Source organism: Danio rerio, chromosome 12 (assembly GCF_049306965.1).
Source record: "Danio rerio strain Tuebingen ecotype United States chromosome 12, GRCz12tu, whole genome shotgun sequence".
Lineage (NCBI taxonomy): Eukaryota > Metazoa > Chordata > Actinopteri > Cypriniformes > Danionidae > Danio > Danio rerio.
This window is the reverse complement of record NC_133187.1, coordinates 18,107,067-18,120,464: the sequence shown is the minus strand read 5'-3', so window position 1 is coordinate 18,120,464 and position 13,398 is coordinate 18,107,067. Positions and strand designations below refer to the sequence as shown.

The 13,398-nt window shown below is 34.4% G+C and overlaps 1 protein-coding gene across 1 annotated transcript; it reads left to right on the top strand.

Annotated features, from left to right (window-relative positions):
• Positions 1 to 313: 313 nt before the first annotated feature.
• Positions 314 to 5,046, top strand: htr7 (5-hydroxytryptamine receptor 7). Its single transcript, XM_003199584.7, has 2 exons — positions 314 to 1,501; positions 2,364 to 5,046. The coding sequence occupies exons 1-2, from the start codon at positions 1,023 to 1,025 to the stop codon at positions 3,115 to 3,117; spliced, it is 1,233 nt and encodes a 410-aa protein (XP_003199632.2). The 5' UTR covers positions 314 to 1,022; the 3' UTR covers positions 3,118 to 5,046.
• Positions 5,047 to 13,398: the final 8,352 nt, after the last annotated feature.

The following is a 13,398-nucleotide window of genomic DNA, read 5'->3' as shown; positions in this document are numbered from 1 at the left end:
AGAGGGTTAAAGCATTCAAGTTTTCTGGATTTCAAAAAGATTTTAATAATTTCCTGCATTAACTCATGCAGTGTTATTAATTATAGGTTACAGGTTTTAATCCACTTTCCCTTTATTTCATGAAGTTTCATCAATATAAGGCTATACTTCATTTTGAATACTTGATTTGCTAATCACTGGTTAAGGCAGATCAAGAGAACACAGAAGTTGAGCATCAAGTAGGCTTTTACAAAAATATTTATTTTATAACCTGTATGTTTTATTCTTTTATTTAAATATTTAATGTTTAACTTGTACTTGTTTTATTAATATTGATATTTACTCATTATTAGCGATCACGTTTTTTACCACTTTAGTGTTTGCATTTTTTTTTTTTCAAAATGAAATAAGTAACTGCAACAAACAGATTATTAATATACAGGTAGACTGTCTATTATTTATGTATTGATTTAAATGGTCACATGACTAGACATTTAAGTAACTGCTGGTAGCTGCATGTCCTACTCCTAACCTAACCTCTTGTTGCACACTTACTTACGCATTCAACAAAACATCTAAGTAGCCTGATATAACTTTTTTGTTTGCACACTAAACCACGTTTCTCATTAAAGGATGCTGTAATCTACTTCATGAATAACGCAGATGAGATTGTCATGTATGACTTGTCTCATTCATTCTCAGGACGATTGTCGTGCTGTCACAAAACCCCGCATTCCGAGAGCAGACACTTCAGCACTAGTCAATCTTCTGGACACTCCCATAAACACCTCGCGTCATTGCGCACAGTCCACACGCCAATAAAACATAAGCCACGAAGAGCGCGAGGTTCGTTCTATTCACGTTGGCAAGTTGTATGGCTCGTTGCGTGTTGGATGCTCTTCGTTTTTCCCAGATAGAGAGAGAGAGAAAACTAATGTATATTTGTGGCAATAAAATGTCACGTAATTAACTGGGGATTGTATATCTGATGGATAATCAGAGCAACATTGTTTCAGAACCAAGGACAGCTCTCAACAGCCAACATGATCTCTGCACTGACGAAGGATCGCGTTCAGTCAATCGTGAATAGTTTGACATCTGAAGTGATGGACGTGAGCTTTCTTAATAAGATCCACGACACCACTACAACTTTGCCGACTCCAAGTTTCATGGACAATGGGACCCGATGCGGGGTGCCGATTTTGAGCTACGGACATGTTGAGAAAGTGCTCATCGGAGGGGTTTTGACCATGCTCACTTTTTTGACAGTTTGCGGGAATCTGCTGGTGGTCATCTCCGTGTGTTTCGTGAAGAAACTGAAGCAACCTTCTAATTATTTAATCGTTTCTCTGGCTGTTGCAGACCTGTCTGTGGCGGTGGTTGTAATGCCGTTTGTCAGCATCACTGATCTCATAGGAGGACAATGGATCTTCGGTCGTGTTTTCTGCAATGTGTTTATAGCCATGGATGTGATGTGCTGTACCGCTTCAATAATGACACTGTGTGTCATTAGCATAGACAGGTAAGTCTCCGACCTGTAAGATAAAAACTGACCAAATAGACAAAACTTTATTGTAATACAAGTTCATAAATAAATAAATATGTTTTTTTTCAGTCTGTAGTATATATATATATATATATATATATATATATATATATATATATATATATATATATATATATATATAAATATATAATATATATATATATATATATATATATATATATATATATATATATATAATTATTTAAATGCTACATTATTAAATAATTCAATAGGCTTTGTACATTTCCACCTACCGAATAAAAATATATAATGCAAAAATAATATATAAATAATATAACTTGTAAAATGCAAAGATGCAGCAGCATAATGAAGACAGAAACATCTAAATTAGGAAAACGTTTTAACTTTATATAAATATATTATTATTATTATTATTATTAATATTATTAACCTGTGTCATTTATATTGATTAAATCAAAATAATTGTACATTTCCACTAAAAGAAACTGCAGTTTAACTTTATTTTGTATATTATTATTATCTGAATGAATATTTTGGTTTGGCACACACACACACGCACACACACACACACACACACACACACACACACACACACACACACACACACACACACACACACACAGAACCCTTTTTTTCCTAACTAAACATAACAAATATTACTTTAATGCTTATATTATTTAAGCTTTTATTTCAGAATTTCAAATGTATTTCAGTGTGTTGTTCTTTTCAGTGGGTTAAATTGTTACATTCCAAAGAACAAAGAAAAACACTTTATGCATTCTTTGACACTGATGTGCTTTAACAGGTCAGTTTTTTTCCCCTTTCATTTTTGCCATTCTCTTTTCCATTTTCTCAGGTACCTGGGCATCACTAAGCCACTGACGTATCCCGTGAGACAGAGTGGAAAGTGCATGGCCAAAATAGTGCTGTCTGTGTGGCTTCTCTCTGCCTCCATCACCCTTCCCCCACTGTTCGGATGGGCCCAGAATGTCAACGACGACAACGTGTGTCTGATCAGCCAGGACCTGGGCTACACTATATACTCTACTGCCGTGGCCTTCTACATCCCTATGTCCGTGATGCTCATTATGTACTACCGGATATACAGGGTGGCGAAAGATAGTGCTGCCAAACACACAATCGCTGGCTTTCCTAAAGCAGAAGATGAGGAAAGCATGAACTGTGTGACTGCGGCCTTGAAACTGCAGCGGGAGGTGGAGGAGTGTGTGAGCTTTTCTCGCCTTCTCAAAAGTGACCGTAAAAACATCTCCATCTTTAAAAGAGAGCAGAAGGCAGCAGCCACACTCGGGATTGTTGTAGGGGCTTTCGCCGTCTGCTGGATGCCTTTCTTTCTGCTGTCCACGGCACGTCCCTTCATCTGTGGCTTGCAGTGTAGTTGCGTGCCTTTGTGGGTGGAGAGGACACTACTCTGGCTTGGTTATGCCAACTCGCTCATCAACCCTTTTATTTATGCATTCTTCAACAGAGATCTCAGGACAACCTATCACAATCTCATCCGCTGCCGATATCGGAACATCAACCGCAAACTGTCGGCAGCCAGCATGCACGAAGCTTTGAAACTAGCCGAGAGACCTGACCTGGTGCTGTAGGCTGTTCGTATCCTTCATGTCTCTCTAGGGACTTAAGCAGTCACACGGAGGCTGAGAGGTGTTTTTGATGAATTCTTTATTGCTCTCACGGAGGAGCTTTTCAGTCACTTCAATTAAGTCAAATTGCAATGACGGCAACTAAGTGAAATTAGAATGGTTGTAAAGCTTCATGAGATGTTTTATAATGTAGATCTTATTATTGCTGTAAAATGTGCTTGATGAAGGAGAAAAAACAGTAATCATTATCAAAGAGCGATGAATACTCCACTTGTGAATACGATCAATATTCATATTTTATATATTGTATAGTTTGCTGTTTATTTCTGCCGTTTTTATACGGACTATTTCTCAGTGATAATCAACGCATGGTGGCATAAAGTTAAATTGTGGGGTTGTAACTGATAAATATGATCTGGATTATGTAATCAGATTGCAAAAATTAGGAATTTACCAGTTAATAACTTTTTTATGAATAACATAGTTTTCACACAATGGAAGTTCATTCTGCCTAAATGTATATTCAGTTTCTTTTTATGCTAACCTTTCGAAAATGTCTAAACTTTCTAGTAGATAGAATTGTCATGTTAGTTTTGGGTAAAAACACTTCTCCCCCTTAAAACAAGCACACAAATGACAATAAAACAAAAAATAAAACAAAAAACAATTGAAACACACAAAAAGCTTATGGTTTTGGACATTTTCATGTGAAAAAAATATGACAATTTCATCACTTTTATACAAAACCCCAGGTTTCAAGTTGTTCTCAACATGGCTCATTCTAAAAAATGCGGCTCTATATACATTTCTGGAGACCACCAAATATGTCCCTGGAGGTACATTTTTTTTCTTCGGTTTTTGTTTTTTGCGGATCCACCAGAGGCCGCAGTGTACCTTTTCGAAATATCAAATTTCCCTCACGTATGCCATTTGCACCGGCTGTTCTCGCTTAAATTCACCAAAGGCAGCTGTCGTCTGACTAAATGACTGACCCACCCTCCTCCTTCTCTAAACCCAACCAATAGTATTTTCAAAAGCACCGACTGACCTGCCCACTCACTTCCCAACTAAGAATTTTAATAAGCAGCCTAGAAAAAGTGCCATATCCTGATTTTTTTTTACCACATTTTCCGATCTTACCACATTTTCACAGTTTTTACTTGTTTTATCTTACCTGCTTTCTGGAACCATTCTTCAATGGACTCAAACCCTGTCCTAGTGGTCAACACCTCTATGCTTCTCAAGTACGTCGCCATATATGACGAGCTAACCGGACAAACTGGTAATAGTGGAAAAGCCGTCCACATGGAGGTAAGCAGTCAGCTGGTAAGCCCGAAAAGGAACGGAGTCATACCGCCCCGAATCATTCGTTTTAAAAACGAGCCATACGTACTTCTGGCTACATAATTTGCGATCTCCAGAAACGTACATAGGGCTACGTTTTCAGAATGAGCCTATGTCGGATGTTCTGTAACATGTGAGATGTATGGGTTGAAAAATTATGCAAGCTACAAAACACTGGCGATGTACAGCTGTAAAAAATAAGACTGTCTGCATCATATCCAGTGACATTTACTAATTGTTGATTTAGGAGGTTTGAACAATAGTATTTTCAAGCTGAAAGATTTTTTAATGTTTGTTCATCTAATGTTTTATCAGTCAATCCAATCTGTAACAGACTAGAATTAGTCCAGCACTGGTCAAAGATTACAGTAACAAAATAACTGATTACCCCAAAACTACACTGTAAAACCTACATTGATTTGCTAAGTAATCTAAAAAATAGCCAGAATATGTTAACTAAAATAAATAATTTATTAAATACATCGATTCCTAATGTTCATTTGTAACAGACTACAGTAAAAAAAAAAAAAACATTACAAGTTGAAACATGTTTATTTGACTTTGAGACGTAAAAAAAAAAGCGGCATGAATTAGGTTGCCTGACTATTTTTTGTGTGTATGTGTAATATCCAGTCTCATTTACACCCAATCAGGTTGTGAATTACATGGTGGTTGTGGGGGATTGAGTATGCTTCGATCCCCCTGAAAGATGTCAAAACAAGATGTATGGGGGGTCAGCCATTTGAGAGAAATTATTTTCTCTGATCTGTATCTTAATGATAATGTTTATAATTCAAGTAATGGATAATATTAATATACGTTTGCCACCCGTATAATGATTCATACCAATGTAAAAACACAACCACACCAATCAATGAGAAAACTAATTTAATCAACAGTCTGAATCTGCAGAGCACAGATAGACATCGTAAGTGTTCCAGTAAAATAGCTGTTTGTATCTAGATATCAAGTCAAATTAGATGCAACGTTTTTAGAGTTTGACCTAAAGTAACCTCTGTAATAGTTAATCAGAGGTTACTGTAGGTCAGAATACACTAAATATACCTCAAAACACTATAAACCTAAATACGTTTTAATTAATAAATTATATGTAATTGAAATAAATGCATACATTTGATGCACTGAAGCATGTATTACACAAGCTAAGTACCAAAAAAGTTAACCCACTACTCTCGGGATAATCAATGTATAATTAACACCCTGAACACAATCATGTTCCATTTTAGATGAATAGACTTTTCACCTACAGTGGGTAACTTGAGGATAATAAATTTGCAAAGCATAAAAAGAACACTAAAATAAAGGCAGCAGTGTACAAGAAATCATAAAAGAAGATTTTATAGCAATCCTGTCCCTTCTAACCTCCAAAAAGTCACCTGATTTGACCGTCGTTGATTGCTACTAATAACATGACAGCAAGCTGAGCGCACCTCACCCATAGTCGCATTATTAGAAGCAAGGCATTTATTGTCCTCCAGCTGTGAGAAAAGCAAGGGTGGGCAGGTGCCTTTAATTTCTGTCAGCATGCTCGGCAAACAGATGGTAAACAATGCATCAACACTAAGTGTCCCTGCAAATTCATCAAGCCTTTTAGTGACCATGTTTTTTGAATATAAAATGTCTATGCATATGAAAATACAATTAATATTTCAAGAAAAAGCAGTGGACATGAATAATAAGCTGAGTTTGTAAGTGGTTTAAAAAAATTGACTTCAGTGAGAGAAAGATTCAACCCCTCTGAGAGAAAACATAGAAGGCAGCTTTAAATGTTATCAATAGTAAGTCGGTCAGACTAAATTGGAGTGTTTTATTTTCCTTTAAACATGTTATTGTAAATGGTAAAATAAATGTACAACTTTTTTATGTAGTTTTAAGATGAAATGAAAGAATAATGAACTCAATAATACTCTATAAACTGCATATTACCCTAAATGTTACTTAAGCTTTTAACAAAAGCAAAGGTGAGGTAAAATTAAAGATAAAACTGTCCTGTTTTACAATATTTTTACACATTTTTGATAATGTTGGAATTTTCTGGGTGTCACTAAATATTGATTTGTCAAAATAAATTACAAATAGTATGCATGAAAAAATATTTAGACAAAACGAAACACTGTAAAAAATGTTGCGTTCCTTCATGATGTCCCAACTCAAATCAATGAAATTGACTTGTTTTTACAAATTTGAGTGGATTTGACTGAATATCAAACAATTAAGTTTTCCTAAAATATAAACATTTGTGTTGATTCAGCTCATTCTAAATAAGTAGTTTGAACAAGCAGTAAAGGTCTTTTTTTTAGTGTAGATTAATTATATGGGGGAAAAAAAAAAAACCTAAATAATGTAAATCTGAAAATTTAAGGTAAATTAGCAGGCACAAAGAAAAAGACAATATTTAGCCAATCAATATGGTCTAGATAAATTCTGTATTCTTGCAGTGTAAATAATGTAGGGTTCCACACAATTTATTCAGATTGTCCCAACACAAATCAATTAAGTTAGCTTAACAAATTTAAGTGGACTAACCATAAAACAATTAGGTTGTCTCAGAATTTTGTTGTTTAAGCACGTGAAATGAAAGATTAGATAAATAAGTAATTTCCGTTGAAGTCAGAGTTATTAGCTAACGTTTTTTTCCCCCTTATTTCTGTTTAATGGAGAGATAATTTTTTCAACACATTTCTAAACATAATAGGTTTAATAACTGATTTCTAATAACTGATTATATCTATGTCATGCTGACAGTAATATTTGACTAGATTTTTTCAAGACACTTCTATACAGCTTAAAGTGACATTTAAAGGCTTAACAAGGTTAATTAGGTTAACTAGGCAGGTAAGGGTAAATACGCAAGTTATCGTGTAACGATGTTTGTTCTGTAGACTATCGGAAAAAAATATAGTTTATAGGGGCTAATTATTTTGTTCCTAAAATGGTGTTTTCAAAAATTAAAAACTGCTTTTATTCTAGCCAAAATAAAACAAATAAGACTTTCTCCAGAAGAAAAAATATTATCTGACATTCTATGAAAATTCGCTTTACAGCAAGAAGGTCACTGGTTCGAGCCTTAGCTGGGTCAGTTGGCATTTCTGTGTAGAGTTTGCATGTTCTCCCTGTGTTCGCGTGGGTTTCCTTCAGGTGCTCCGGTTTCCCTTACAAGTTCAAAGACATGTGGTACAAGTGAATTGGGTGTGATATGTTATAAGTGTGAATGGAAGTGTGCGGGTGTTTCCCATTGATGGGTTGTGGTTGTAAGGGCATCCGCTGCATAAAACATATGCTGGATAAGTTGGCGGATCATTCCGCTGTGGCGACCTCTGATTAATAAAGGGACTAAGCAGAAAATAAAATGAATGAATGAATAAATGAATGAATGCATGAATGAAAAAATGAATACTGTGAAATTTTCCTTGCTCTGTTAAACCTCATTTGAGAAATATTTAAAAAATAAATAAATAAATTGAAAGGGGGACTAATAATTCTGACTTCAACTGTATTTACTTATAATGAAAATTAGTAGTTTTTACAAGTGAGTAGAAACAGACTGAATTAAATGAGAAAAAGAGTAAAGCTGGATGTGTATCAACATGCAGAAGCCACCAAACAGATGCAAAGCAGTAAATCTGTTCCGATCATCCAGCTGTTGTCTGAATTAGGGCCGCACAATGGATCTTTCCAGCATTGAAATCACAATGTGCACATTCCCAATAGTCACATCGCAGGATATGTAGTGTTGAGTCTGAATTAGGGGCAAAACAGTGGCGCAGTAGATATCGATGTCTCCTCACAGCAAGAAGGTCGCTGGGTCAGTTGGCATTTTTGTGTAGAGTTTACATGTTCTCCCCAAGATCACATAGGTTTCCTCCAGGTGCTCCGGTTTCCCCCACAAGTCCAAAGACATGTTGGTGAATTGGGTAAGCTAAATTGGCCATAGTGTATGTGCGTGAATAAGTGTGTATGAATCTTTCCCAGTGATGGGTTGCAGATAAAAAGGCATCCACTGCATAAAACATATGCTGGATAAGTTGGTGGTTCATTCCACTGTGGAGACCCCTGAATAATAAAGGGACTAAGTCGAAAAGAAAGTAAATGAATGGTGAATGTGTCTGAATTCCATTTGAGAATTTTTGACTGGTTTCTAGTCTAAAAATCTAAAATTCAAACCAAAAGCAAGATTATTTGACTTGTTTTAAGATTAACTTAAATTTGACCTGGTGGGTGCTGCACACTGGTTGTGGAGGAGATCCCCCCCAAAAACATGTAAAGCACTTTGAGTGTCCAGAAAAGCGCTATATAAATGTAAGGAGTTATTATTATTATTATTATTATTATTATTATTATTATTATTATTATTATTATTATTATTATTATTATTATTATTATTATTATTATCTTGGAAAGTAAAGACAAATCATTTCAGTTATTTGGACTAGTCAGAAAAGCACTTTTTGCAGTGTGATTATTTAATTTCTGTACCTGAATACTATTAGACTCTACAGAAAAACTTTTAATGGAACTGAAGTCATCTGGTGAAACTGTATTCATATTGCAATATATATATAACGGGAATAAAATATCGCAATATCAGATTTTTCCTATATCGTGCAGCCCTAGGCTGAATTGGCAGGAAATGCAAATTATTGTGAAAATGTTTTGTGAGCAGATTTAAACTGGATTAATAAAAAAAGAAACTCTAGAACTTGAGATTTGCATGCTTTAAAATGTTGCTGGACTACTGGAACCAAGTCCACATTAAACACTTCAAAATAAATGTTGTAAAAGGGGGATGTGTGATTTGTTCTTCCATGTTGGTTCTTTAACCTCCAGGGCTTAGTGGCCACATACGTGGACAGCTCATTTTAGCTCTTAAGTGGCAGTTTAAAACACTTTGAATGTTTTATATTTTGTCACAGACATACAGTGTCATCCTGCAACTGTTTTGCAGTAAATAAAATGCCCATAACACTACTTTTAACTGTCCAAAAAGGAGAAAAAATGTTACTCTCTGATAGTCAAAACATGTTCAAAAGAATTTTCTGTTAAATGTGCATTGCAAAACAGTCAGGGAAGTGTTTTATGTAAATTCGGACCACGAGTCTACATATATGGACATCATTTTTCTCTAAAAGCACATCATATCGAAAGATAATACTTATTTCTAATCAGCTTCCAATAAGAACAAATAGCAATGAGAAATAAAAAAGTGCATGTAAAAACACCTTGGGCCTTATGAGGTTAAAGAATACTTCATTGAACAATTCTTTAAAAAGAACTGTTGAATACGTAAAGCCTCCAACATCAAATTATATATTAGTATTGTGAGTTGAACCACATTACAAAGGCAAAGGCAAAAAAAAAAATGACAAAGGCTTTCAGAGAATCTTGCGGTCAAGAGGTTTTATACCTCCAACTGAACATAAATGACTGCTCTGTAAATTTTACCTTTTTATGCTGAATGCTGTGGCACGCTGCCCTGCTGAGTCTTTCAACCTTGTCGTTCCATCTATGGCAGCACAGCATGAGGGCTGCTTCCTGTCTGTTTCCCAGGGAGCTTTTTTGGGGGGGAATCAATGTACCTGTACAAATATATTCTGATGTCTTCTTCTCTTTTTGTGATATCCAATAGCTTTGTACTTTCTTCTCGGAGGACAGTTAATTTAATATAGTAAATTATGAGGTTATAGACTGCCTTGTTGTTTAGTTCTATACATGTATATCATCATTTTGAAGCCTCAATGTGAAATATCAATATTAAAGTTTGATATAGTTTATTGCTACAAGTGTTGTTGTTTTTATGCTCTCCATGCAGTCTGGCAACAGTTATGTGAATAACTAAATAACATCAACAGTGTTTGCAAGGCAGCATTGTCTTGATATAGACCATTTTGAGGGATGTAAACAAAAACAATGGTCCTAACGCCCTTCCTGTATTACAGTTTTAATTTCTATAGCTTCCGAGAATCCAAAAGAAAAAAAAAACACATATTGATAAATAATGTTAAGATAGCTGTTTTGACAATAAGAAAGGATTGAATTGCCTGTTGATTGAGTTTTGAAATAGTTTGATAACAAGAAGGAAATGTTCATGGGCCAATGACATTACCACAATGAAATGGTCTCACAATTTAGTAGGGAAGTGGGGAGGGGGAGGCGTTGGCAGGCTGGGTTACAGAAATTCCATCCCTCACTGACAAAGGTCCCGAATTTTTCCCCATACATGAGCTCATTTGTGCTATTTTGGCTGCTGTGCGATCATAGTAAAAATAACCCATTGCAAAAGGCTTTAAGACCAAGCAGAGTCTTCTGTTGGCTGTCACTTCGGTGTGAATCCAACATTCAGCAGAGCAGGAAAACATACAATCTGACGTAAGAGAAGTCAACCTTTGCTACTGTATTGTTGAAAAAACATTTTACTAGTAAATTTTGTTCAATCTTAAAACAAAAAAATGACCAGTGCAAAGGTATGAAGTACAAAAAACAGACCATATTAAAATTTATTTAATACTATTTCGGCTAAAACGGACAAAAAGGGTCAACTAGGTGTCAAAATAGGGGCAGGGGGATTGGGGGGTGTTCGCTGGGGCACTTCAGATCATTTTAGAAGGGCACTTTCTATCCAACACTAAAAAGGGAATGTGCACTGCACAGGTTGAGCCCTATGTGTGCACGTGCCTGACAAGGGGTATAATTGCAAAACGGTCCACTTATTTGAGAAAAAAGTACCACCCCTTTTACCAGGCTGGCTGCGGGCCTGTAAGTGATAAGATAAATATATGCAGGATGGGGTTTTGTAATTTTGGCATATTGAATTATCATGTTTTACATGAATAGTGAAATGTATAAGCTGATTTACGATTATATACAAGCAAATAAAGATTAACATACTTTAAATGAATGTTAAATGACAAAATCTGAAGATGAAAATGAGCACACACAAATACGTAATGATTTACTCATAATTAGCCTATAATAAATCGTTAATCTTGTTTTGCTTGCATATTTTAACTATTTACTGTATAATCTGGATATCTGCACAATATCCTGAGTGTCTTGTCATACAACCTCATATAAATTACACCAACAGTAAAACCTAAATTTACCTTTTTTCTAGTTTACCATATTTCTTGTTCTAGTTCCAATAAACAAATAAAACAGATTCATAAACAGATTTATAAATGTTTGTCATGCTATACAGTAAATCTATATAATAAGCATATTTTTTGTGATGTCTTTTACAACTTTCTTAAGCAAGATTAACAAATGAAAGTTTTTTTTTCATTAAAATCAAAATGCTAACAGTTTCCTGTAAGATCTGTAGATAATTTACTTGTAATTTTTCTATTATAGATATTATAATATTATGTGTAACACTGTATGGTTTCCGCCCATGCATCATAAATATGAAACTTATTTAAACAGGGTTCTTGTTTCAGCTATTGCATGGCTTTTTTTTTTTTTAAATAGGCCATCTGTGAATAAATAAATATATATATCTTAAATTTATTCCAAGACCATGTGCAGGGAAGATTTCAAGGTGAATTCACTGCCAGCAGTTTTAGAAGCACTAACTCACCTATCAGTTTAATCAGAGAAACACGTCCTTCAACCTCCTCTATAGGATAAAAGAGTGATGTTTTCCATCTCGGAAGACACCTGAGATACTAATCTTCTGTAGGGCTATTAAGCTTTGGAGGCTACATTCTTTAGGCTTTACATCCTGCTGATCAGACAGATGCACTCGCTATTATTCTGTTTAGAACTGTATTTACTCAAACCCAAACCTAAAATCAGTAAATCAAGATAAACAGTTTTATGTTTCCAAACAGCGCAAGTGCATTATATGTAATGTGTGCATAACATTTTTTTTTTCCTGCAAACATCTCATGACACTGGTTTCAGTGCCTGTGCTTTTTGGATTTCTTCTTACAAATAGAATTTAAGTCACTTGTAATGTGCTTTTGAAAGCGCCAAGTTTATAATGAGATTTATAAAACAGTTTCAAAATAACTTCCCCAATTTTTTTTTTCCCACCAGACTAAAAGCTTTGTTTTAAGAGTGCATACAAAAAAATTAAATGTTGAAAACTACAAATACAAGTTTAGCCTTTTTACTACTTTTTACACCAAGATCAATTTTAAAAATGAAGCTAAAAAATGTATGTGCACATCTGAGTAGGATCTTTTTTTTTTTAACTGAGAAGAAAAAATGCACATAAGCTACAACGGAAACACAATTACAGAATAATACCCAGCATGCGCATCAAAAAATTATGTGATATAGTTTTCATTATCACAGTGTGACACTAAAATGGGTATTATGGGACATCAATAATGGACAAACCAGCAGATTGACCACCACATAGACAGAAAAACAGTTTTGGTCACTCCAAAATTGGGTAGAAAAATTGGCTTTATTAGCAAATGTTTTATGTGATATTCTAGTTTTGCTAACAAATCTAAATGCGCATATTTTGAAAATCTAGGTAGAACAAAGCCCAAAAGGTTTTTTGCCTCAATGTATAAGACTAAAGGGCTTTATTCTGTTAAAACAGGCATCTGGCTGTACTTTATCCTGTTTATTGCATGGTTACTTGCCACAAAACTTAAACACATCGCCACAATAGTTTATTAATTATTTAATTAAAAGCAAAGCTGACAGAAATGAAAATTACCTGTGTATCTTCAGAAATCTCACTGATAATAATAATAATAATAATAATAATATTAATAATAATTATAATAATTATAATAATAATAATAATAATAATAATAATAATAATAATAATAATAATAATAATAATGCATTCAGGGAGGTACATGCATGTGATTGGAGCACATGGTTTGTAATTATAAAATTATAATTTCTTAGGGAAACTTATAATATCAACCTTTAAAATTATTATTTAAAAAAAAGGTTTCA